General features: G+C 45.9%; 2 protein-coding genes and 1 long non-coding RNA gene across 4 annotated transcripts; 1 reads left to right on the forward strand and 2 right to left on the reverse strand.

The window, feature by feature from the left end:
• Positions 1-1,377: 1,377 nt before the first annotated feature.
• On the forward strand, positions 1,378-14,354 carry si:dkey-112e17.1 (uncharacterized). The gene is made up of 7 exons (XM_057032829.1): positions 1,378-1,668; positions 6,065-7,035; positions 8,809-8,860; positions 9,202-9,319; positions 10,185-10,321; positions 12,722-12,958; positions 13,067-14,354. Exons 1-7 carry the CDS (start codon positions 1,588-1,590, stop codon positions 13,748-13,750), a joined length of 2,280 nt encoding a protein of 759 aa, XP_056888809.1. The 5' UTR covers positions 1,378-1,587; the 3' UTR covers positions 13,751-14,354.
• On the reverse strand, positions 10,439-12,834 carry LOC130525739 (uncharacterized). The gene is made up of 2 exons (XR_008950564.1): positions 12,696-12,834; positions 10,439-10,546 (listed from the first exon to the last, which is right to left on the reverse strand). It is a non-coding gene; the product is annotated as an uncharacterized LOC130525739 (long non-coding RNA).
• On the reverse strand, positions 14,343-22,643 carry chfr (checkpoint with forkhead and ring finger domains, E3 ubiquitin protein ligase). Of its 2 annotated transcripts, none has more exons than XM_057032831.1 (18): positions 22,510-22,643; positions 21,659-21,767; positions 21,003-21,102; positions 20,692-20,801; positions 20,548-20,607; positions 20,293-20,472; positions 20,040-20,117; positions 19,413-19,566; positions 19,173-19,327; positions 18,911-19,073; positions 18,630-18,826; positions 18,419-18,532; positions 18,120-18,203; positions 17,790-17,860; positions 17,611-17,695; positions 17,399-17,506; positions 17,186-17,258; positions 14,343-17,021 (listed from the first exon to the last, which is right to left on the reverse strand). In XM_057032831.1, exons 2-18 carry the CDS (start codon positions 21,762-21,764, stop codon positions 16,979-16,981), a joined length of 1,881 nt encoding a protein of 626 aa, XP_056888811.1. In that variant the 5' UTR covers positions 21,765-21,767; positions 22,510-22,643; the 3' UTR covers positions 14,343-16,978. The 2 variants fall into 2 exon arrangements, with proteins under 2 accessions (XP_056888811.1, XP_056888810.1); XM_057032830.1 differs by having other exon boundaries at positions 20,293-20,475.
• Between the last annotated feature and the right edge of the window lie 1,585 nt (positions 22,644-24,228).

Below are 24,228 nucleotides of genomic sequence, written 5' to 3' on the forward strand. Positions count from 1 at the left end.
TATTTAGATTATTAATCTGAAATAATTAATCATATCAAATGCCCGACATAGTTCTAAAAATATTATATTAGAATGGCGTGTTTGTGTTTGTAGCACGGACCATAAAAAGGGACGGACAGTATTTTGTAGCGTTAGGTTGTGAGGGAGAAGCATATTTTGATTCTGGTTACAAAAGAGCAGGGCCCCTCTGTGCTTTGGCATCCAACAGCGAATTTAGTTTTTCTTTTAAAATGCTATTTCTCATGCCTCATAGCTCATTGCACACATGACTACACAATGAAACCTGCTGCTTATTGTAAAATAATTGCAGAATTCAATTATTAGTGAAGAACCTACAAACCCAAACGTTCCAAAGGTTTAGTCTTATATTTGTAGATAATAAAATGTTTCCTTCTTGCACCTTTGAAAAGGTTTTTAAAAAATCTGACATTGTGAAGGAGGCATATCTGCCTTATGTGTCATAAATAAAAACTAAACCCTACAGTGGGACCAAAATATTGATATTGTAAGTGTTTTACAAATTGCCACTTTTTGAAAATGTTTTTGTCAAGTCAGACTGGTGAGACAACCTGTTAGATCACGAAGTATAAAATATTATTTTAAAAGGAGTGATTATTGTTGACTGAAACCCATCTGGCAAAACAGGGTTATATTTACTTCCATCTAGTGGTAATATTAAGAACAACATGATGTTAGAGATTTTTATTTTTTACCAAAGTAAATCAGAATAGTTCAGGAAAAGTTTAATTTCTATATTCAAATATTTTGTCAAGACCATGAGATTGTAATCAGAAAGCACTGTCAATAATTATATGTTGATCAAATCACGTTTTCCAACTTAAATGTATTTATTTCAACATTTGGTTCACTAATTTGTAACATAATATTGAAAAGTGTTGAAAACGGGATTTAATTGAGATGGTTTTGCTTTTATTCTCACGGGATTGTTTTTTGAGGGTTTGATGGAATTTTAGTGGAAAAGAATGAGTCTCTTTCATGACTGATAGGTTCTGACCGACCCGTCAGGAAAAGTGACTGAAGGACCATGAAAAATAGATTTTATCCATTGAATAGCTATGTGTGTTGAAACTTCCTCAGAATTACACTATCTGTGATCTACTTGTGCAATCAGCCTTTGCAGGACATTAAGTCTCCCACTTCCTTCCCTGCATTTTTTAAGTAGTGCGATAATAATTGGATCCAAAGTTATGAGCGTTTAAAGTTTTAAAACATACTTTAATGAAAAATTCTGTTTTCATTCTTTAGAATTTAAAAACTTACAAATATGCTCCGGGCCACCAACAGGAGGATTATTAAAATTAATAACGACAGATCCGTATTTAAGTTCTGATTCCAGTTTGAGGCAGCCCAGAAACGTGCGTCTGTAATCTCTCTCTCCTTTTTAATGACACTTAACAACGCGGCTCCACACAGACGGGAGCGAATCTCTGCACAAGTGTGGTCCCAGAGTTCCCAGTACTTCCATGAACGATGGATGCGCGCTCCCGATCCTCAGGTGAATGAGAAGCGGAGGAGCGGGACACGCTTCGCTGTGCGTCGCACTCAACCAGGAACAATTAGAAGAAAATGAGCTGCGCTACGTCGCTTGGGGCGCCCGTTTTTGTGACAACATATCTGCTCTTCGTGATGGGATGCGTTGCACAGAAAGTAAGTTGACAATTATCAGTTGTGTTCCCAGGCTTTGACCTCGGCGCCGCGCAGGGACACGCTCACTTGCCCGGAGAGAAATGGGACCCGGACTCCGTTAGGAAAACCTCCAATTTAACGTTTGTTTGCGTCTCTACAAATCTTCCGACCCTTTCACCCTCGATGGAAGTTATATTCAGATAGTTTACGCACAGGTGGAGCCTTCGGCGTTCATTAGAAGCACCATCGGCTTTTATATTAACTTAATTTGTGGTTTGTTTCTGCTGTGAACAGTTGAGGTCCAGCAAAATCCAGTTAGCCGGAAGCGCTCTTTCCAAACTTTGTGCACGTTGTGTTTGATAATAAACAATTTGAATACCTTGCGCTGCTTGTTAAAGTTCAGCAGGAACGTCTTTGCAGTGCATAAAGAGCTGTTTAAAACAGTGGATTCTTCAGCGTTGAACAGTATAATTAATCCAAGCGCCTCGCCCAGCTTTGCACAAACTTATGAGTCAGTCATCCTATTATTTCAAATTGAAATTGCAATTCGTAATCTTTTTTTTAAGTTGTTTCAAATATTTACACAAAAAGGGTGAACTACTGGAAAGACTCTGAAGTGAGTTTCCATCCACCTTTTCAGCTCCTCCCAGACTCCTCAGAACTAAACTAATCAAAACGTTCTACCGCATCATAACTGGTATTTTTCAAAGGGACTTTAAAAAAAAAAGAAAGAAATGTAATTGTATTTCACAAAGTTGGGGAGAATGGCACGCACAATCCAAACGTCTGAAATGAGAACCACATTGAGTGCATGTAAACCTCATGCCATGACCAGCACTTTTCATAATCACTGAACTCCCAAGCCCCGAGCTCTGACGGAGGATTGGGAGCGTAAAACTTAGTCTCCCTTATAAGACAGGGCCACTCATTCGAGGTTGGACCTTTCGCGTGTGGATCTCTGAGCCAATGATCACAGCACCTGTCTCTGATCGATTGTGCTTTCAGACCCTGGCCTGATAAATAAGTAGCGGCTGGTGCCTGAACATGGACAGTTTGTCCCCGACGCATCGAGTTTCCACTTGTTGAGGTCCCCTGATCAACAATAGCAGCTCAGGAGTTCAGTCTTTTGAACTGGACAAAAAGAGTCCCGTACTATATCGAATTGTCGGATTCCTCAGCTTTCCTTGCTGCGTGCATAGTGCTCACTATGTTTGTGATTATCTGCCTGAGGAAGCATAGTAAATGACGTCTTTGTGCTCTGTGCTGCTTTTGTATTAAGTCGATTTTTAGAACAGCATAAACAGGCCTGCATGGGATGACATCCAAATCTGTCAGTCTACAGCTGAGCTTCGTGCACAAGAGCGGAGAGAGTTTTTGTCTGGTTTTTGCAGCTGCTCTTCATTTTCCTGAGGGTTTTATATGCAGCAATGGCAGCAAAGGAGGAGGCGGTCATCTGTAATTGCGTTGAGTTGTAATGTAGCAGCAAACTGGGATTCACTTATTCCCCTGGTGAATTATGCGACATCGGATACACGCCGTCTGTCAACATAAACAGTGCTGCCGTGGGACTTTCAGGAAGGTTGGCATAAATAGTCCAGGAGCCAAGCTAGATTAATCAGCAGAGGGTTGAATGGGGGGAGAGAGAGTGTGAGCTATCCTGTTGCAGATGCATGGCTGTGGGCTGGACTCCACTGGACAACAAGCAACATATTCAAAGGCGTTGCTCCAATGGGGAGGAGGATTGATGTTTTCTAACTGTAGGAGGTCCAAACATAAAGAAGTAGCTAGTTGATTAAACAATCCAGTGTGTTCTCACCTGTAGAGATGTTGGTGTGTGGGAGTGGGACATGTGACTGGCTGCAGGTGAGGTCTCAGTAAACTCCCGCCAGTACAGGGCTCCACAATTCAGTCGCAGCAGCTTCTCTTAAAAAAAAGAAAGAAGCATGAAACAAAAAGGAATAAGTACAAGATGACCGCCCTCATCATGCCAAGCATCCCGTTCTACAGGGAGCGTCCTGTGGTGGCTCTGAAAATTAATGTTGATTAAACGTGCAACCAGGAAGAGAAAGAGGCCTTTCATAATTCATTCATGATGCACAGGGTGGTGGAAATGTGCTGAGGCAGCTCCACTGGCGACCCGAGAACTGCCTGAGCTTAATCAGGCTGCCACACCGGTTGTTTGTAAACTCACCCCGGCCTGAACCGGAGCCACTGACACGAGCCCACCAGGAGAGCCACTGACATCACGGGGCAGATATGTGATAAATCCTCGGCTCAAGTATCAGCGCTTTTTCACAGCTGCTCAGGATGACCTCAAGCGGCTTCTCTCCCATCTGTGTTTAGTGGAGGGAGCTGGAAAAATACAGGGAACTGGCGTGTTGCTCAAACCTGAAAGAAGCTACTGACCAAATCCTGAAACAGCCAAACTAATGCGTGTTAAAGATACATTTCCAGACTGATTACAAGTTCCATCCCATTCTTAATTCGGCATCTTCAGCACAGCACATCTCGGGCGCGCTGCGGCTGCTAAAGCGCTAGCCTGTGAAGCAGTGTCACTTTTCTCCTCCACTAAACAGGCCCGGTGAAGATTCCTGCCCCCTTTTGAGGGGCCCGCCTGCTTGTTTATGAGCCAGGTCCAGGGCTGTTTTTGCACGAGAGGCAGGGTGTGAGTATGGGTACGAGCGTGTTAGCAGAAGCCAGCTCATGTTGCAGAGTTCTCACAGAGGTGGAAACAAACCAATCCCAAACAAAACTAAAAGTTACAATATTGATGGTACTTTTTGCAATATGGCGATAAGGTATAGAAAATCTAAAATACATAACGAAGTGCAAATGAAGCATAGAATGAATGTAGATCTGGTGTCCAGGAAGCCCCGTCCCTGGCACAACTGGGGCGCGATGACCAGTCTGCTCTTATGTAAACGTTCAGCCTGCCTTGTACTTATTGTCATCACTTCATTAAAATATTATCTGCCCACCCTGTTTGTGGAGTCGCCCGCCGGAATGGCAGCTCGGCCCATTGTTCTGGCATGAGAAAAGCCATCCTTGAATAATTAGCGGCCTGCCAGCGGAGCGGCCTGTGATGTAACAGAACTGAGATGTTTGGCATTATAAGAATGTCCCATTTCCATTCGACACTGTGGCACTTTGGGGCCCTTTCATGTGTAGTCTAGCATGCACATCCCTCCCTGCTGGGGACCTCCTGGCCGCCCCGTCCTGGTGGGAGAGATGACATCCGTGACACAGTTTTTGTGATCAAATGCAGGGTTGCATATTTCTAATGAAATGTGTCTTAAAAAGGGCAGTTAAATGCCACAAGAAGAAAAGGGACCAGTCCCTGGTTGCCCCTCATTGCGCAACCTCCCTGCAGACGCCGTGAACCCTAAATTGGCTTTGCCCCCCGAACCCCAGCAGGGAAAGGTGTTTGGCTCATTCAAATGTCATCTATGTAAGTCTTTGCCGTAGCCCCATTAATTTCCTGCAGACAGCAAGTAGCAGTGTGTCAAGCTGTAATGCAAATGTCAGCCAAAATAAGAAAAATGATGCCCTCACTGCATCACAGAAAGGGTCATTCCCTTCTCTCACGGTTCCGTTATGGAGCCCACGCCGCCATGCTTGCCCTCCATGACCTTTCATGTGTCGCTAATCTGCTGTGACCCGGCTATGGGGCCTGTCGACTTTATCAGCCGTGGCAAGGAGCTTCGGTTTGAATCCGGTGGCCCCAGGGCTGAGTGATTGGTGCTTTCTTAGTCGTGATTGAAAGTTATGATTCGTGAAGGCACCATAGTTTAGCTTTCCTTCTTGAATGCTTAAAAAAAAACGATCCCTGCTTTCACCTGTGGGTGTTGGTTTGTTACCCATTCAGCATGGGGGTCCGCCAGTCTGGGTCATTCCCACAGTCCAGAGTGAAGCCAAATAAAAAGCTCATAAATGAGAGCCCCCCTACAAAGGTCTGGTCCTCAGCTCCGTGGCCAGCCACACATCTGCCTCTGCTTATGTTCCCAGGTCCACCTTACATCCCCACACACCTGGCAAGAATTACGAGCAGCGTGATTCAAGAAATACCATCCCGAGGGGTACCCAGGCCGGCTTTGATAAACAGGCAGAACAGCAGGGTTGAATAGTTCAGGTTCAAACTGGTTTATGTCTGTGAGTAATCGGACCAGTCAAGTGTTTTATTTGCTGATAGATCCCATGATTATTGGTGCCTTGGATGGTAAGTGGCCATTAGCTAAACACGGGGGTCGTTTCAGAAGGGAACATTATAGCTACTCAACACTTTTCCATATAATGCTTAAATTGGAATTAAAAAGCCTCAAATTTTAGTCTGCGGTAATTCGTGTTAATAGCCACTTGGAGGAGGGTGCTGGTCCACCGGGGTCGTTTTAAACATGACTAACGTCACGTGTTTTCACAGGTTTACTTTGACTGCGGCGCGAAGGTAGACGTGGTGGACGTGCAAGGCCTGATTCTGTCACCTGGCTTCCCCTACAACTACTCCTCAGGGACGCACTGTGTTTGGCAGTTCTTCGTTCCTGTTGACTACCAGCTCATTTTGGAAATGTTTGACTTTGACGTGTTTGAAAGCCACAACGCCGCCGCGCAGTACGCTTCTACCTTCAACTCGGAGGAGGAGGAGGAGTTGGATGAAGAGGTGACTTTCCCTCCTGGAAGCTTCCTGACGGATAAAACTTTAGTAGGTGGTAACCTGTTGCGTCTTAACGGAGGCGATGCTGCAAAGACTCGGCAGTCCTCCCAGCGTGGTGAAGACAAGCAAATTGTGGTGCAGGAAGAGTCCTCGAAGATGGAGGTAGCCAAAGTCTCAAATTCTGCCAAGAGGTCCGCAGACGCCTCCTCCGGCCTGGATTCCCCACCTCCTTCCTCGCTTCTCGTCCTGCCTGGAGCGGCAGCACCAGAAGACAAAGCCCTCAACTCCGCTTCCTCCTTTCACCTCCGAGAACTGAGCCCCAGTTCGTACCCGACTCTTCTTGAGGAGACCACCATTGCCTCGCCAGAGCCCACCGATACTCCAGCTGCGAGCCCCGAAACCCAGCACCCAGTGCTTGATGCCTGCCCCCATGATGTCCTCTACATCTCAGACCTCATCACCTTCTCCTCCAGGTTCTGCGGCTCCAACCGGCCTCCAAGCAGCCAGCTGGTTTTCGGCTCCAGCCAGGAGATGGTGGAGGTCATCATGGAGCTGATCACCACCACCCACTGGGGCCGTGGCTTTGCTCTTCTCTTCCACTACCACAACTTGACAGAACCGGGGGGGAGCCGCCATGTTTCCGCTCCAACAGCCGGCAAAGTAGACTCTTTACTGGCTGCTGTGAGCGGAGCCGCCTTCTTCGCCATGGTGCTCACGAGCGCCCTCTGCATCATTTTCAGGTAACAGGTGTAAATAAGAGCGTGTATAAATCTACCAAAATAAAATCCCAACTTTTTTAACTTCCTTTCACAGAGAGTTAACAGAGAGGAGCCTTCACAGAAAACAAATCAGTTGTCAAATCAACCAAAGCTAACCAACTCACTCTTAAATCAAATCTACATCTAAATCTGAATTATACCCTAATCCTTTATGTGTTCAGCAGGAAGTTGAATATTCCCATTCGACATTCATGTTCAGACGTGTCCCACAAGCAGGATGGGATGGCTCATCGACAGAAGCCTGTCATTATCGATGGAGAATACAGGCAAAACCAAAAACAATCCCTTCAGCTGCGTTTCACTTCGTTGCCTAAAGTTTTAGGGGAACCTCGGATTTTCAGGTCTGGACAGAACTCCTCGACGAACCTCCTGAGAAAATTCACAAGTCTTTGAGTCCTCTCATGCGTGAAAACGGGCCGATCTGACTGTAAATAAGTGCCTGCTTGCGCATACTCACTCACAACCGTGTTATGTTGACTCAACCTGGAAACCCGGCCCCTGATGTGGTGACCTTGGAAGATTAGTCTGGTTTGGCTGCAGCTGCGCGGCCTCCTTGATGTGGAGCATTCTTACCGGCGATAGCAGCTCATTCAAGGTGCAGCACCTGGCATCGATTCCAGCCGGCAAAAACCCCGGAGGCTGGTTGAAAGTGAATGGGTGGAGGGAAGGGAAGGGCCACAGGGCACAATAGAGCTAAAACCCTATACCAATTTGGTTCTGATGGCATTGTCAGTTAATCAAAAGGCCAAGGCGTTTCATCGCCGTGCCAGGGGACAAGCACAGGCTAGACCGTTGCATTTGTAGATTTGTAATACTGTCTGTGCTGGCGGTCTGACTGTTTTAGAGAGCGGTCAGTGTGGTGCCGGCCTTGGTATTTAACTTGCTGTGAGACAAAAAACCCCCTCAGTTTAATGCGATTTGTGTTCATTTCAGATGCAGCTCAGCGTCTCCGCAATAACTCCGCAGGTCCTCGCCATTAATGACGGGGAAATCGGAAACACGTGTTGAGTAAAATGGAGGCGTAATTAGCAAGAACAACACGAGTCATTCGGTAGCCAGGAAATGCGCTGCCCTGAAATGTCAAGCGGCAGGAGCGGCTTCAGTAGCTGTTCCCTATTATTTTAAACGGCTTCACAGAAATCGATGTAAATAACAAGACTGGCCAGCTAAGCAAGGCCACGCTCACTTATAGTAGCAGTCAGATTAACTCCTGAGGTTTCCCTTCATCGGGAAGCAGCCAAAGGTTGATGAGTCACAGCAGGGGGTGCCCTTGCTTGACCACTGGCGGGTAATGAACTCATTCAACTGTGAGAGTAATTTTTAATAAGAGGCTCCTGGCTCCAGTATTCCTGCATGCTTCACTGGCTCATGTGTGCTGAGGAACGGGACAGACGTGACTTTAATTCACTGTTTCACCGTGTTGTTAAAGGAAACTAATATTTCCTAACCAGCGGCGTGTCTGCGGAGAGAGACGGCAGTGAAAATGTGAACGAGGTGCAACTATTTGAACCTTTAGAGCCCTGGAATGTGTGAATGCCAGATGGTGGCGCATCTCACGCCATCATCCATCACCACAATGGAGGAGCTACTGGAGCGGGGTGGGAGAGTAGCTGTGGGTAAATTGGAGCAATTAGAAATCGAGTTAGCTGGTTGCTATGAAAAACACTGACACTTGTGAGTTATGAAGTAAACACCAGAGGGTTTAATCTGTGTTTAATCTGCATTTTTTCCCAGACCCAAACTGTGCCCCAAAAGAGCGAGCTCCTGTTCTTCCAGCAACTCCGAGGTACGGCCATGACCCGGCTCTTCGTTTCTTCTCCTCCCCACACGTTAGCATTGTAAAGAGATTCATTTCAATCAAATATGTGGCTCGATCACGTCCATTTCTGCGATGCTGTCCTCAGATTTGAGTGTTGGCTCTATTAAAATATCTCTACCGCATCCCTGCTGATCACTGCTGCCTGTTGGAGGCTTTGGATCACATTCAATCTCTAACCTGATCACTAGTTTTGCTCCACTTTGCTACGGCTGTGCTCGGCTTTACCTGCAGAGGACCACCTGTGGAGAACTTGTTTGCACTGCTTGGACCTCGATGAAGTCCCGATTACTGTTTTCCATCTCCTGTAGGTTCCAGAGGGGGTTCAGAACACCGGGGCGGAGGTCAGCGAGCTGCAGCTGATGGCTGAGAACCAGACAAACATGGAGGCGACCACAGAAGCGGCCGGAGACAGCCCGCCGCAGACAGGTTGTACCGGAGCCGCAGCCAGAGAAACCTGCACTTCAGCAGTCATGCAAACTTTACTCATCTTGGTGTCTAATTTTCAGTGCCGCAGCTGGATAAATAACCCACATTCTTAACTTTTATTTATGTTTATGCCGCATGTTAATTGTTTTTTGGCCACGATCTGATTAACCGTTCCACTGTGTGCTGATAGTTCCCACGCTGTGTCTCTAGTGCAGCTACCTGGAAAGACAAATTTTTTGTTCCTTCAGAAACTGGTAGTAGGTTGAATCGCTATTGTGTTACAAAGATGGGGTATTGTGTTACAAACCGCGCGTGGAACCCTCTGGGTGCGTCTGCAGACCTTTACAATGAAGAATTTCAAAAAAAGCATTCGTTCTGGAGCTGCTCCGGCTTGATCCCGCAACAGTCCGAAGGCTCTTCTCTCAGTGGGTCTAAACCCAGGCTCAGAGATTTCTGGGTTGTGGCATTTAACCCACAAAGGAGTCTGGAGGTAGTTTGAAGGACACGGTGGTACGGTCCACCTCTGCATGAGCTCCTTTCATGGTGTAAGACCTTTATACCGAACCACAGCTCAGGAACAGGAGTTTAGACTAGCCTGCTCTGCACTCTGCCTAATTTAACCGTTTTAAATGAAAAGCATGCCTTTGACTGCTTACATTCCTACAAGCCAACATTAAATCAAACTGGAATTTTGTTTTAAACTTTTTTATTTGAATTTGCACATGATTCCTGTTGTCTGAGGCTGAAAATGCTGCGTAACCGATTCGTGTAAAAGCTGAACTCTGGCTCAACTGCTCGGCATCGCTGTTCTCAATAAATTGTGCCGATATTGTTTGATTTTTGGTTTGTTTTTCTGTTTCCATAGTAACCGCTGACAATTCCGAGAATGCAGAGGTAGACCTTTCCTGCAGCGGGCTGACCGAACTCGACCTCGGTGCAGATGAGGTCTTCATTGTATCGTCAGCTCCTTGCTCAAGCAGACTGCCCGTCTCTCCTCATACAGTAAGGCCCAGTTTCTGTCCTTTCACCTCCATTTTGTCATGTTCACATTTTCTTTTAAAGCAAAATATTCAAACAAGCTAGAAGCCCATTCACTGCAAAATAGGATTCTACATCAAATTTAATGCGGGAATTCTTTATTCAGAGAGGAAGCACCACAGCTGCGCTGATCGCCAGACTTCTGAAATGGTGTCGTGATGAGTCTCTTCCAGTTGCTGATATGATAAACTGAAAAGGAAGCAACATGCACATCAATGGTGAAATAAATGGCAGATGTTGGCATTAAAACAAATCGCGTGCAAGATCATAGCCTGTAGTGTGGCATCTGTCTGCAAATGAGCATCTTTGCCTGACACACCAGACCCAGACAAAGGAAATGCTAAACACTCCTAAAAACTTTAAAAATGATGAATGAGTAAAGAATCATTCACATCCCAGATTAATGCCTGACACCCATGACTAGGATTGAAGCAAAAAAGAGGTACACAAGCACTGCAGGGCAATCAGATCCCATTTTAAATGACCTCTGTGTTTATTTATCCATGCATTTATGTACATGTTCCCACCACGTTGAGCATAAACACATCAGAGAAGGCTCATCACTGACGCAACACAAGGGACCCACCAACAATGCCTTCATCGGCAAAGAATTAACAGCAAAGAAATGTTATCACCAACAACTTTGTGTTCCTGAAAGTGACATTACAGTGTAAAACGCAACTGTCTGTTTAATGCCAGGGGAGTCTCTCGGTGGGTGATCTCGTTTTGGGGAAATTATCTCTGAACCAGTGAACATTAGAGGTGACGGGGCATTCAGCGCTGTGCACAGAGCCAGAGTTTCCAATAACACCATTATTGGTGTACAATCTAAAATTATGCAAACTCTCGGGACATAAATGTGAGGTGAGGATAATTAAAAAAGGTGGGAGGAGCGTTGAGGCTGTGGCACAGTTTGACCAGGCATTTTGCTCTCTTTTTGTATAAAAGTTGGCATTAAACAGCCCTGGCAGCTTTTTGAAGGACTGGCAAGCTTTTCTGCAGCCCGGGCTAATGGAGTATTATCTACGGAGCCAGATTCCCAGATCCAATCGTGTGTGTGTGTGTGTGTGTGTGTGTTTGTGTGTGTGAGATGCAAGCCTTGGCGCACAGTGTGTGGTCTGCCTGTGTGTGTCCTCAATGCAGAGATCCGTGTAAATAAGTTACCATAAATGCCGCGGCCGTTAAAAGTAGCAATTCAGAAAGACAATAATAATCTTTGAAGGCGATTGTTATTATGTTATAATTCCGAGCAAATCTTTTTTCCAGTACCCCGTTAGGGTTCAACCCTACTTTTGGGTTCACGCCGCGTTGGGTAGGTTTATTTTCCGTGGCGCGTTTCAAATCTTAAAGTTGCCATTGTGTTTTCAGGGGGCCTTAGTGACCTAAGCCACATTTGATAAACCCCCCCCCCTCCCCGGCTAATTCTTGTCTAGACAAATCTAGCTGCAAGTGACTCTGTAAAGGATTATCTGGACTCGTTCTGTCTGTTTAGGCAACCCCTAAAACCTCCCCCTCCCATGATCAACGGCAGCTGACCGATCAGGAAGGATAATGTGGCCTTTGCACATCTAACCTGTAAATCACAATTAGCCTCATCTGGTTACGCAAGCGAAAATGACCTGCGAGACGTTTCGGCATCGTTAAGAGTTCCTCTACTGCAGTCTCTCCGCACTCCAAGCATGAGGTCCAGACATCATAATTAAAGTAAAATCCTTCCAAATGCCCACGCTGGTCCTTTGACAGCTTTAATATTCTTAATAAATAATGATTCAGATTGGTATGTGAACCACACGCGCTTAGCTGGCTGCCTGTGTGACTGAGCGGGCCAGGCTAATCAGCACAGTTCCTTCTGGGTAATCCAGTCGTGCACAACAGTTTGCACGAAGAAACGGGAGCAGCTGCTGTTTTCGGATATTTTCGCACCAGCGGCGCTGATTGTATTGTTGCGCAGGTGTCGGAACTTGGGTGTCTTGGCGGGCGTGCACATCCCGCCAGAGTTAATCTGTTTCCTTTGACTTTGACGACAGCGCTGAGGTCACGCGTGTGCTGCTATTGCTCGCTAGCAAAGACGCGTACGTGATGCGGCTGCACGCTGGCTGCCCAGTGCAGGTCAGTGACCATTGGAGCTGCAGTCGAGTGCTTGAGCATAAAGCCTCCTTTGATACGTGAGCTATTTATGTCGTGGCCATCTTCCTGCTGGATTAGTTCAGGGCCACCCTTGACCTTTAACCTCTGCACGTCTGGGGAAAGTTTGACATTTGTATTTAAACGGTGAAGAAAGTTGTTGTTTATGCGATCCGACCAATCACACTCCCTAAAAGTTATAGCACGGCGTTACCTTTTAGTTCTTTATACGTCTCTCAGCAGCGAGACAGGTTTCTGCGGCACAGCGACACCGGGCCCAGCCCGGCGGGCGATTGGCCATCGCCCGACCCCTCCACCTCGCCCAGTGGCTCCAGGACGGGCAAGGACGGCGCCTGCGCCAGGCCGAGGGCGTGGAGCGTGCGCACCTTCCAGGACTTCCTCCCTCCTCTGCCGCAGCTGCATAAGAAGTGGTGCAGCTGGAACTCCACCAGTCCTTTCACCAAGCTGGTGGACAGCGTCAGTACTCGCGTTCGGTGTTTGCCTAGAGACGAAACATCAGAATTCCGCATGAAGTCAGACCCGTTTGGTTGAATCTGTCGTTGAAGTCCGTGTCCACGGTTTCAGGCTCCGTCCAGTCTGGTTGGCGAGGGCAGAGAGGGCAGGAAGATCTTCTCCGACGCCCACCTGGAGGCCAACGCCGACCGCAGCACCATCTCCGACTCCTCCATCAGCAACGCTTCTTACCCCCTGACGCAGTCGGCACAGAGGCAGCGGCGCCTCAACTCCATCAGCAACCTGCGGCGCTCCCGCTTCACCGGGCCGTGCTTTGGCCTGCTCTCTGGGGCAGCAGACCCGGTGAAGACCCCCGGCGTGACTCACGCCGAGAGCTCCTCGCCGGAGCCCGGGCCCGCCTCCCCTCCCTCCGCCCAGTGTCAGGCGGAGAGCGGCCAAGCCGGAAAGAGGCGCGAGTTTCCGGGCGAGGGCGACCACGTCAGCGTCCCGGTGTTCGCCATCTCCGAGGAGGAGGACCGGCAGCCCCTGGTCCCCTCCGAGCACTTGGGTCGGATCGCGGCCTCGGCCGTGCTGAACGGATCGGTCAGGGGCGCGTACGAGGGGAAGAAGCCCGCCGCCGGAAACAACAGCCTCCACCCCTCCAACCAGAGGGCTCGGCCCGAGTGGAGACCGTGGGGGAGCCAGGCGTCGGGGGGCGTCGTTCTGCTCTCCCCGACCGAGTCCATCGTGGCGGGCGATGGCGAGCCGTCCCTCAGACGGGCCACAGTGCTGTGCAGTGTGACCAATCGGATGTAGCCGGTGATGACACAGGTGAAAGGAGCAGAGACTCTTGGGAAGGGGGGGAGACGCTCTGTGAAATATGTATTTGTAAAATCAGTGATTCCTACATATCCTGCAGCCTCCTGCTGGCAACTGTTTGTGCTCAGTCTTTTTCTATTTTTTATAAAATTGTACGCGGACGACGACAGGATTCCTGCTGCCTCCTCCGCCCGGGCACTGGCTGCTTCCACGCTAAAAAAAAAAAAAAGAAGGGGGGACTCACTTCTCTGCCACGACTCCATAATCCCCGCTAATCTGATGATTCACTGTCTGATTTCTATAGCCGACTTTGGATTTTTTGCTTTCCAGTTCTGATTCCTCCTGCGGTTACTTCGGAACACGTATGTCAGCGCCGACAGTTGCGTATTAACCTCCAGCAGAGCGCACATGCTGGATTATAAAAGGGAAAACAATCAAGTAAAAGCACGTAGAATACTAATATACACATATGTACGAGAAGAGATCGAGTGACCACGGCTGTACGAGTTAATTCATGTATAGTTTTAAATAAAGACTTGTTCACGTTCGTCTCCTTGATGTGATGGCGACATTCAATAATAAAAACAAATTGTGCAGATGACTTATTAAGGCTTTTAATTTAGGATGAAACAAGCATGGCAGTTCAAAATGCATTAAGAAAAAAAACAACTACTAAAAACTGAACACAGTTAAAGATGAAGCCAGGGTTGAACAGCAACACTCCAGTCTTTAACAGTTATGTGCCTACGCGCTACTCCATCATTTCTAGCCCGTCCTCTATCTAATTTGTTCAAATAGTGCATCAGTGATATATTCCATTCCTCCTCAGAGCGCTGCTCTCCCAGCTTTAAACTAATAAAAATGTGAGTGATGCCTCCCGTATCGCTGGGAGCTGTGATGAGGTAGAGCGAAACCTGCCTCTGATACTGCTGAGCAGCCCGGCCCAGACTTTTGCTCGGCGAGTAAATATTTGCCTTCGTATACAACATACCTCACCCCGGGGAGAATGCAAAGCACCATTCCAAAGCCCCTTTAATACCAATTCCTGATTGGAGCGGCTCGAGACTGTTGTTGGCTTAGAGTGCTGAGATCTCCGGTAGGGAATAATTAAATTTCAGCCACTCTGTGTGGGCGTGTGGGGAGGAACTGAGCCGCTGTGGAATGCCAGTGTGGACCCACCGTGACTGTAGGTGTGCTTTATAATTAAAAATCTAACAAAGCAACAAACACAGCTACATAAACTCATTAACATGGAGTTACAAAAACAATGCCAATATCAAAATGTTGCATTTCCAGTTCCACCGCGGCTCTAATGGGTCTCGTTTAACATGCCAAGTATCAAGAATATACTTTAAAAGAGGCATTTTTACTTAATTTTTCTTCTACTACAACCCTAATGTGAGTATACACATCTAACTCTGGAATTAGCCACTACAGTAGCCGCTCTTTAAGGTCTAATTTTATATCTTGAAGAAATCTGTTACACTTTTAGAGGACAAATTAAGTGCAAATTTCCATATAGTCAAACACATCTAGCAAACATTTCTACTACGCAAACTTCTACATTTAAGTGAAGGAACAAAACAACTGAGGAGGTCGTTCTGCATCAGATTATAGGGCAAAACAAATACCAGTTGATCCCTCAATCTTCATTTTTATTACTCTCATAAAGGTGATCCTACCAAAGTAGTTCAAACTTCATATTTGAAGGCTGTCTGTTTGCAGGCTGTATCCACAAAAGATGCTGATTGTTTTAACAGACATCAATACTGAGCGTGCATGTTTGCATAAAGGATTTACTGTCACTTGGGTGATGATAGTCATAAACAAGAGGTCAGACTCAAGGTGACTGCTAAGCGGCAGCTTTAAAATGGAGACAAAGAGCTTTTCCAACAACAAACAGTGTTATAAAAGGTGGAATTTGAAAACAATAGCCAAAATTTGAAGCAAAAACGCATGTTAGCGCTAAATAATCACGCTGCTGTGTCATGTGTTTACCTTTGGTTGGAGTAATAAACAAACGTTAACTCAATTAGCCATGGAGCTACAGCTAGCTCTCTTACTGGTGCTTCATCTATAGGAGAATGCTATTCTGATTCCTACGTTTTATGTTAGTTCCTTTAAATTATGGCCATATGTGACAAACTGCACCATTAAGCAAATGTCAATAAAAGGAAAACAGCAGCTTTGTGTACCTGAGGAAAACTACAGAATCCAACTGAGATTTAAAAATATCTGAAACTTAAGAAAGGTGACTTCTGTCCAAAAAACCAGTTCTCTGATCTACTGCAGCGTTGTAGCTGACACAGGCTGTAGTCTAGCTTCTAAATCTATGCAGCAAACGTGCGCTTTCTCACCTTGTAGCCCTTACTCTACGGCTCTGAGAAAATGTCCCTTCTACACCACTTTAATCACCTTGGAGATGATTATCCAGAGCAAAGCACACAACAGAGGCCCCTGTGCCCTCTGACAGCATTACTCCACATTGATCTGCCTCCCAATCCTATCCACACATCACATGGGATTATAAATCTACTCCAGTAAACATGAGGGGCTTTGACATGACTTTTTTACCCTTGACTGGGAATATAGTAAAACCTTGAAAAAAAAACACACCAGAGTTTTCTGCCTTTACAATATACTTGGAAGCTTGACAGTACTGCAACCACTTTCATTATTTTGTAGGAAGCCCTGAATTCTATCTTTGCACACAATAGAAAAATAAGGAATCAAAGAGAAGTAAATAAACATCAGATGTTTTTAAGATGCACATAAGAAGGCTGAACTTGACAGACATGAACTGCAATATGCTCTCTTAGTGTCATTGCCCCTTTTGCTATTATTCTGAGGAAACAGGCTGGATGACAAGTCAACGAGCATTTTTAAACAACAAATAACTTATTTTAAAAGTTGAAGGTTGTTAACCTGGTAGACCTGCTGACAGAAGCACATGCCATTGACCAGAGTGGTTGGTTAGTGCTATCACAGGTCTTTAGAACGCAGCTTTACACTTTAATATGGGATTTTTGTGCATAGTAATGTTGTCTTTGAAGACCACGATCATCATTATAAATGAACAGTGATTGTAATGTCTGCATTAAAGTATTGCATAAAAAGAACATATTTAGCAACGACGGATCAAAGTTGAACTAGACTGAACTCGCTGAACCCTCAGTCGTCGACATGTGACACGTTGGCAAAAAACAAACAAACCACTGCGCTCCTTCAGCTCTTGAAACGTGTCTGCTCACAGATGTGGTTGAACTTCCTGAAAGGAAAAAGAAAGAAATATTAAGCTAATGCAAGCGCCGAGGCGAAGCATCTCTCGTCCCCTCGACGCAGCAGTCAGTGCAAGAGCTCCGCCTAGTGGTGACCAGGGTGCACAACACCACCCAAAATAAGAACTGGCTGATAAACACAGATGGAACTTACATGGCGTGATGTGCCTTCACTTGTGTGCGACAGTTGCGGCCCCAGTAACAGTCGGGACGAGCCGTTACGGCAGCTTTAGAAAGAAACAACAACAACCTCAGTTATTACACAAGTCCACATTTAACACTGCGCAAGTGAAAGAAAAAAGAACAAACAGCCCCATTAAGGTCTGGGCTTGAGTAGCTGTAGGAAAACACATCTATTCTGTTTGACCTGGCAGTTCGGATGAAGGGATGTCCTGTCTGTATTTGTAAGCAAGGTCCCTCAAAGCTCGCAGGCCGCAGTCTGAGCACATGATGGTACTTCCAGAGATGCGACAGTCTGACAGAGACAGATTTATTAGATTTATTTAAAGGTAGAACAGCAGAGACACAGTTCTTCCACTTGTGCTGCATGTGGATCATCCAGATGACGAGCAGGTTTACCTGCAGGATATTTTCCCTGCTCGACGTTCTGCAAAGCTTCTTGGCGTAGATCTTTCCATGACTTCCCTCTGGAGGACAGATAGTTCTGGCGGAAGAACAAAAACATACAAAATATATGACGCCGCCATTTTGCATCATGAACGGCAACAGCTGCTTGGTGTCCAGAGAGTCACTTTTACCTGAAGCACGTCTGACTCGTAGGCGTTGCTGTTTAGCGCACCGTCCAGGCACTTGTCTGTCAAATTGAGCTCTAAAACGAGGCAAAAAAGGGCCACAACAAACGTCAACATCACCGTTACTCAAAGTAAAGCCCTAAAACTTGACACACATTGAACACCATGTGTCAGAGGATTTTCAAAAGCCTGGACACAGTAAACAAACACAAATAACCCAGAATGTTAACGTGAGCAAGTGCAACCAAACTGCACTTGTGTTGGAAGACAGTCCACTCCCCAGGAAGGAGCAGCCCCCCCCCCCCCCGAGGCGGTTTTGCTGAAACAGACACTTACCACTGAATGGAGCCAGGCAGCCTTGACAGCCAATCCTCTGGCAACCCCAGTACATATGACAGAAGGATCGCTGGCACAGCACACCTGCCAGAACACAGCACATCCTGCACCTCAGGTGTGTAATGGTGTTTACACAATAATCTCTCCGCACATGAATAATAAAACTGCACTCGCAGGCGCCGCTGAATTTGGAACGGCGCGGAGCCCAAACAAATGGCTTAAATTAAAAACCAAATAACAAAAAAACCTGAATTCCAGCAGAACTATTTGCGCTGTTAACGGCTTCGGGAACCACTCACATTGCTGGGCGACCTGCTGGCTGCCGGGCTCGGCCCGTCTGTCTGGCATCGGCTGGAGGCAGCAGGTGCAGATGAGGTGGATGCCCCGAGGGGGGCAGCGATACTCTTGGGGAGCTGCGCCCAGGGATGGAGCAAAAAGGCATATTTGAAGAGTTAATATGGAGAGAGATTTGATGACGGTGCGACTTTAGGTGCAGATATTCGCCATCACCTGAGGGCCCGTCAGAGGAGGTTGAGGGCTGCTCCCCTGCGGCTTTAGCACACCCCTCTGTCGCTGCTGGTTTGGGGGGAGGAGGCACAGGAGCTGGAGCTGGCAGACCAGGAAACCAGTAGTTGGATCCCGTAGCAAAGAGCAGCTGGCTGACATCTGCCTTGTAGCCAGGACACTGTCTGCACATAATTGGCTGACTGCGGACAAAAAGGAGAAACGAAAGAACGTTTCGGGAAACGTGTCGTGAACATGTAGTGAACGCCCCAAAACGGAGGCTGTACCTCATGTCTGAGGAGTCGCTGTCGTTGTCTGAGAATTCAAGCAGGTAATCTGAGCTGCCCTCCTCATCAGAGAAGGAGCGCTCCACTTTCGGCTGCAACATGTCCTGAGTAATCTTGTTGCGGCCGTCCATGCTCTTCAGGTCCTCCTCGCTGCGACACTTCTCTGCGACACACAAAAACCAGAGGATCCGATTGTTTTTGCTGCAGAAAGGTCTTTCTTCTTGTGAGTTTAAAGGTCAGAACGCTGAATGAGTGAGCCGACCTGGGTGCTGAATGAGGTAGGCCTCCACCAGGTTGTTCAGGATGTGGTTCTTCCGAATCCTCTCCACAGGGCAGCGGCAGGTGGGGCAGAGAGGAGAACGCTCCATCCAGCCCGAGTAGCAGGCGGCGCAGAAGACGTGCATGCAAGGCTGCAAGCTGAAGCAGAACCACTTTCATTTGAGCTCTCAGGGCAGCAACGTCTCTAAAAACCGCTTAAGACAACAACATAAAGGTGCCAAACCTGACGCAGTCGTACAGGAGGTCCTGACAAATCACACAGGTCAAGCTCTCCTCCATCTTGTCCGTCTTTGGTCTATCCACCGGTGCTTTAGTCACATTATTCACACCGGTCTTAACTGGACCGACTTCTTCTGTAGTGGACATGTGTGGCAAGTCTGGACAATAATCATATATCATTAAACGTCAAGTGCATGTAAACGTGTTGGTCTCATTAATATTGGAGCTCTCTGTGTCTCTAGCATGTATATGCTTCAATTGGAGTTAAACTGAAGAACACGCGTGCACATGCTCCATAACCTTGGACTGGCGTACGACCTCGGAGCATCTCAGAATCTCAGAGACAGCCACCGCGCATTTTATCTGTACAATATGTAACGCGTACATTGTTGCTCAAAATTCCCGGTCTGCCACATAGAAGTAGAGGTCGTATAAATCTGCTGAAAAGACTGATGTCGCCACCTAGTGTTGAGGAGGGAGGCTGCTCAATTTCCTCCTTTGCATGTAAACTGGGACCAAACCAAAAGGCCCAAATTCAGATTTGGAGCCTAGCTAAAAGCAAACTGTGCACGTAAATGCCATGAGTGTAACAGGGAGTACACGCTTTGGATTATTTCTCACGATTTCTCACCACCATCAGTTTTTCTCCTCTTGTTTTCCGGCTCCATGTCATCTTTTTCCTGCACCGGTGCAGCATCACTAACTGGACCTGAACAGAGTGAAAACAAACACGTCATGGAACACTTTAAATAATAAATTCAATATACCCTTTTGGGTCTAGTTAGGTGGAGCGAGGACCGATTTAATCATTCAACGGTCTGCTTGGATCTAGTTAACCTTCATAATGCTGTCAAACTATTTCCCAAGAGAGAAACAAAAGCTACCGGGAGCGCCGGGGTCGTGGACAGTCTGGATCCCGATGCAAAAGCAGGAACTTGAGGTGGAGGGCTGAGGGTCGTCCTGGCTGAGATCAGACGGCGCCTTTGTTAGCATCACGGGCTCCACAGAGAGAAGCATCTCTGATGGCGAGACAGAAGCCAGGCAGCAGTCTGACCTCTGCGTGTCTTCTGTTCAGAGAGGCCACAACATGAGCGAGGAGGCATGAAAGCAGCGACAGAGAGGATCAACTGCCTGCTCACCATAACTGTCCTGGGACAGAGGCTGCTCCGTTCTGATCGAATGGTATACATAGGCGATGTCTGGGGGGAGATAACACTGTCATCTTTTTTTTTTTTTTTTTAATATATATATATAAATTCAGTTTCAGTTTATTAGCAACTCACTTTGTTCTGGCTCACTTTTCCTGTATACAAAATAGATGACATCACCGTTCTGCAACATGTGTGTTTGCTTCTTCACCAGTTTGGACATGTTGATCACTGTGCCATTAGTGCTGAAACAAAGAAATATTAAAGATATTCCATGTGATTCAACATACAGAACGCCAACGCTCAGTTCAAATGCACGCCGCCTGTGTTTGTTCGACACAATCGATTTAGGAACAGCTCGGGGAATATCTTTGACGTTGATCGCAAAAGCAAAATAGAAGAGATACAATAAATAATCTATAATAAATCCATTAATGATGAGGTACCTCATGTCTTCAAGCCACACCAGGCCTGAACTTGCATCCTGCACAATCTTGCAGTGTTCTCCTGACACCAGTTTGTTGGCTGGAAAAGACAAATAACATCCTGCAAGAAGAATGATAAAACACCACCATGAAAACACATGAACACTCATCTTGAAAGAGACCTATCTCACTGGATAACTGTGTCAACGTATGCATTTATGGTAATATCTCTTCTTAGCTCTGTAGAGCCCCTGAAAACACAACTGTCACCTCTGTATGTCTGACTAAACCCTGTCCAGACAGAGCATTACCAATTAAAAACAAGAGTCTCCTTTCAAAACGAAGACCCCAAATGGTCTCCCCAACAAAGTCGCCACAGCAGGGAAATATAAGCTGAGCCTTTTCTTAAGCAAAAAGCCATACAGAAAAAAATCTACTTAATATTCTGCACACACATTCTCAATGGAGGGCTTTTGTTATCGTCACAAGAGGCTGTCTAAGTTTGGCGCACCAAAGAAGCCTTTGTCTTTTCAAGGGGGAGGTTTTTTAAAAGCACCAAACACTGACGACGAGGTGGTTGATGCTGGAGGCCGGATGAAGTGTTCTTCATGAAACAAAAATGAGTTAAATCTAATTAAATCTCATCCTTGGTGCCTCACGTAGGAGCGTAAACTCACCTAGTTTTCTGCCAACTGTACATTCTCTGTTGAAAAGCAGGATCGTTTCACTGGAATCCACTTTCACAAGCTTCCCCCATGGCCGCTCTTTTCTAAAACCCTCCATCTCCTGTTTTAAAAGGGAGAAAGAGGAATGGACATTTACAAAGTGAAAGCTGCTTTGACGTGACGGGGGTTTCTGAAAGAAAATTACTTTCGAACCGAAAGGAAAAGTTTAATTCATTTTGAGTGGGAAAACTAAAAGCAAAAGAGTGAAATGACAAGTTAAAATGAGTAACTGGAACTTTTTATCGTTGGGTAACATTAATCATCATTAAAAAACCCACGAACATGATTTTTTTTTTAAATTAATTGCTGGTCCATTTTATCGTTTCTATGATCAGGAGTGTTTTTGAAAGTAAAATGTGCCCCCGACAACCACTGAAAAAGCGAATCACTTTTAGAAAAAGATGATGAAGACAATGTCATTAAAGTTAACACAATTAATCATGTTTACTGAACAACCAGACGATGGAAAGCGGCTAACAAAACTTAGCTTTTCTGAGCATACCGATCTTGGGGCTTTATTAAAAAAAGAAAAAGGTAGGCTTTTTCAAACTCACGTAAACCTCATGTCAACTAAATTGGAAATTTATGTTATTTAAATGCAATCCACTTGATAGCGGGGTTTCTGTCTGGGTTCCTCAGCTTTGAGTCACAGACGCTTAACTTAGCTTCATAATAAGACACGCTAACAGAGAAGCTAACGCTAGTAGCCAAACACAACGTGTATTTTCACTCCTCAGCGCGCAACAACAGCGACAATCAGCCGCGGCCTCACATCTGTCAGGAAGGAGAAAAGTTGATTTTACCCTCAAAGGCTCGGTTTGTCGTCCCAGAAGCTGGCTGTGAGGGAACTTCTTGTCCTCATGTTTGAGCTAAGCTGCACTTCCTGCCCTGTCGGCTGACATTAGTTTACCGTCATCAGCTGATGGAGGAGGGGGCTTGTCCCACAGGGGGCGCTGTTCCGCAGAAAATGGGCCCGATGGCATATTCCTCCTAAAGATGGCTGGTTAAGGTGCTTCATGGAGCCGTCAAGAAAGATTAGAAAGAACTTCACACACCGTTTCCCGATCTGGATAACTGAACGTGGGAATTTGGGTGATTTTATTTCCTTTTAATATCTAAAACAATGATTGCAGGAACGCCGGCTGGCTTCAAATTAATAATGAAACATTGCATCTTAAGCTTTAAACGGGTGCGATCAGTGGCACAAGTGCACAATGTGGTTTGGTATTAATTTTTTCAGAAATCTAACCAGTCAAACACAACAAACTGAATCATGCTTTTCATTATATGTTCATGAGTCCAGATGTTACAATGATACAGAATATCCATCCAGACAGACAGCTCTGCCCTCCTTTTACTATACTTTGGACCCCACCATACTTGTTTAAATAAAGTATTTTTATCAGCCCATATTTAGATGTACAGCATAGGAATATTTTCCTAGAGGAAGGTAGAACAGGGTAACAGGAGTTCTGTTTACCGTCCTTTGTTTTAATATTTTTTTTATCCTTTAAGCAATATTTTAACTAAGCCTTTTAGTCAGTTTGTTTTATTTTTGAACATGTGAGAGGTTGGGCGGCACCACATTAAGTGAAAATATGCAAAGAACAGAACTCATTATTTACAGTGATATAATTAAAAACAAATATTTCTCCCGCTCCTCCAGTTTATCTTTGCAGATGGCTGAAGTCCCTTGTTTAGTTATCTGGCAAGTATTAGGATTCATTAGCACCATACTCTGGATGTCTTTGTTGCTGTTGAGACAATGAATTAATGCCTTCTGCAGCCAGTTTCATTTAAAAAAAAAAAAAAAAAAGCTGTTAAACCGTGCAACTGTGCATAGATTATCTGCTCAGCAATAAATAACAGGCAGTCAGCAAATAGCTGGGGCTGCGCTAAAGAGTCAGAGTGAATATATGTAGGAATCGGGCACGCGTGGATGTTATTAAATGACTGCTAATGACTGCTGGGTGTGTTAAAAAGCAAGTATTCATCAAAAAATGATGACTTTTCTGTCTGGAGTCAAAACGGCTGAAAAAGTCAATTACTGCAGCTTTAAACGGCTGTCAGGAGGTGATTGGAGCCACAGTAAAAAATATAAACCTTGTTCTGTTTCATATTAGCTGCATTCACTGCGCCCACATGTACAGTCAGTCCCCCAGGTTTTCAGTAATGGCTCATGCTGAAAATGAATTACACATGCGGCTGGTTTTGTGGGACCGCTGACAATTTTAATATAGGATTTTATCGTCCAATTATACGTGGGCTGATCTTTCTTGTTTAAGAAAGGCCAACATGTCTCTCTAATGGAAATTGCAAGCAAGTCCTTAATGCAGGACTAATCTCCACAAAACCCCCATCAATTCCCCGGCAGTGGATTATTAATGGGCAGCGTGGAGGCGGGTGAATACAGGGGCCTCTCCTTACTAATGCCTTCATCCCTCATTGTTAGATGTCTGGCAAGGAAAGAACACACAAACACGAGGTCCCTTCTTTAAGACTCACACCTACGAGCGTGCACA

The sequence above is a fragment of the Takifugu flavidus genome, chromosome 5 (genome assembly GCF_003711565.1).
Source record: "Takifugu flavidus isolate HTHZ2018 chromosome 5, ASM371156v2, whole genome shotgun sequence".
Taxonomy (NCBI): domain Eukaryota; kingdom Metazoa; phylum Chordata; class Actinopteri; order Tetraodontiformes; family Tetraodontidae; genus Takifugu; species Takifugu flavidus.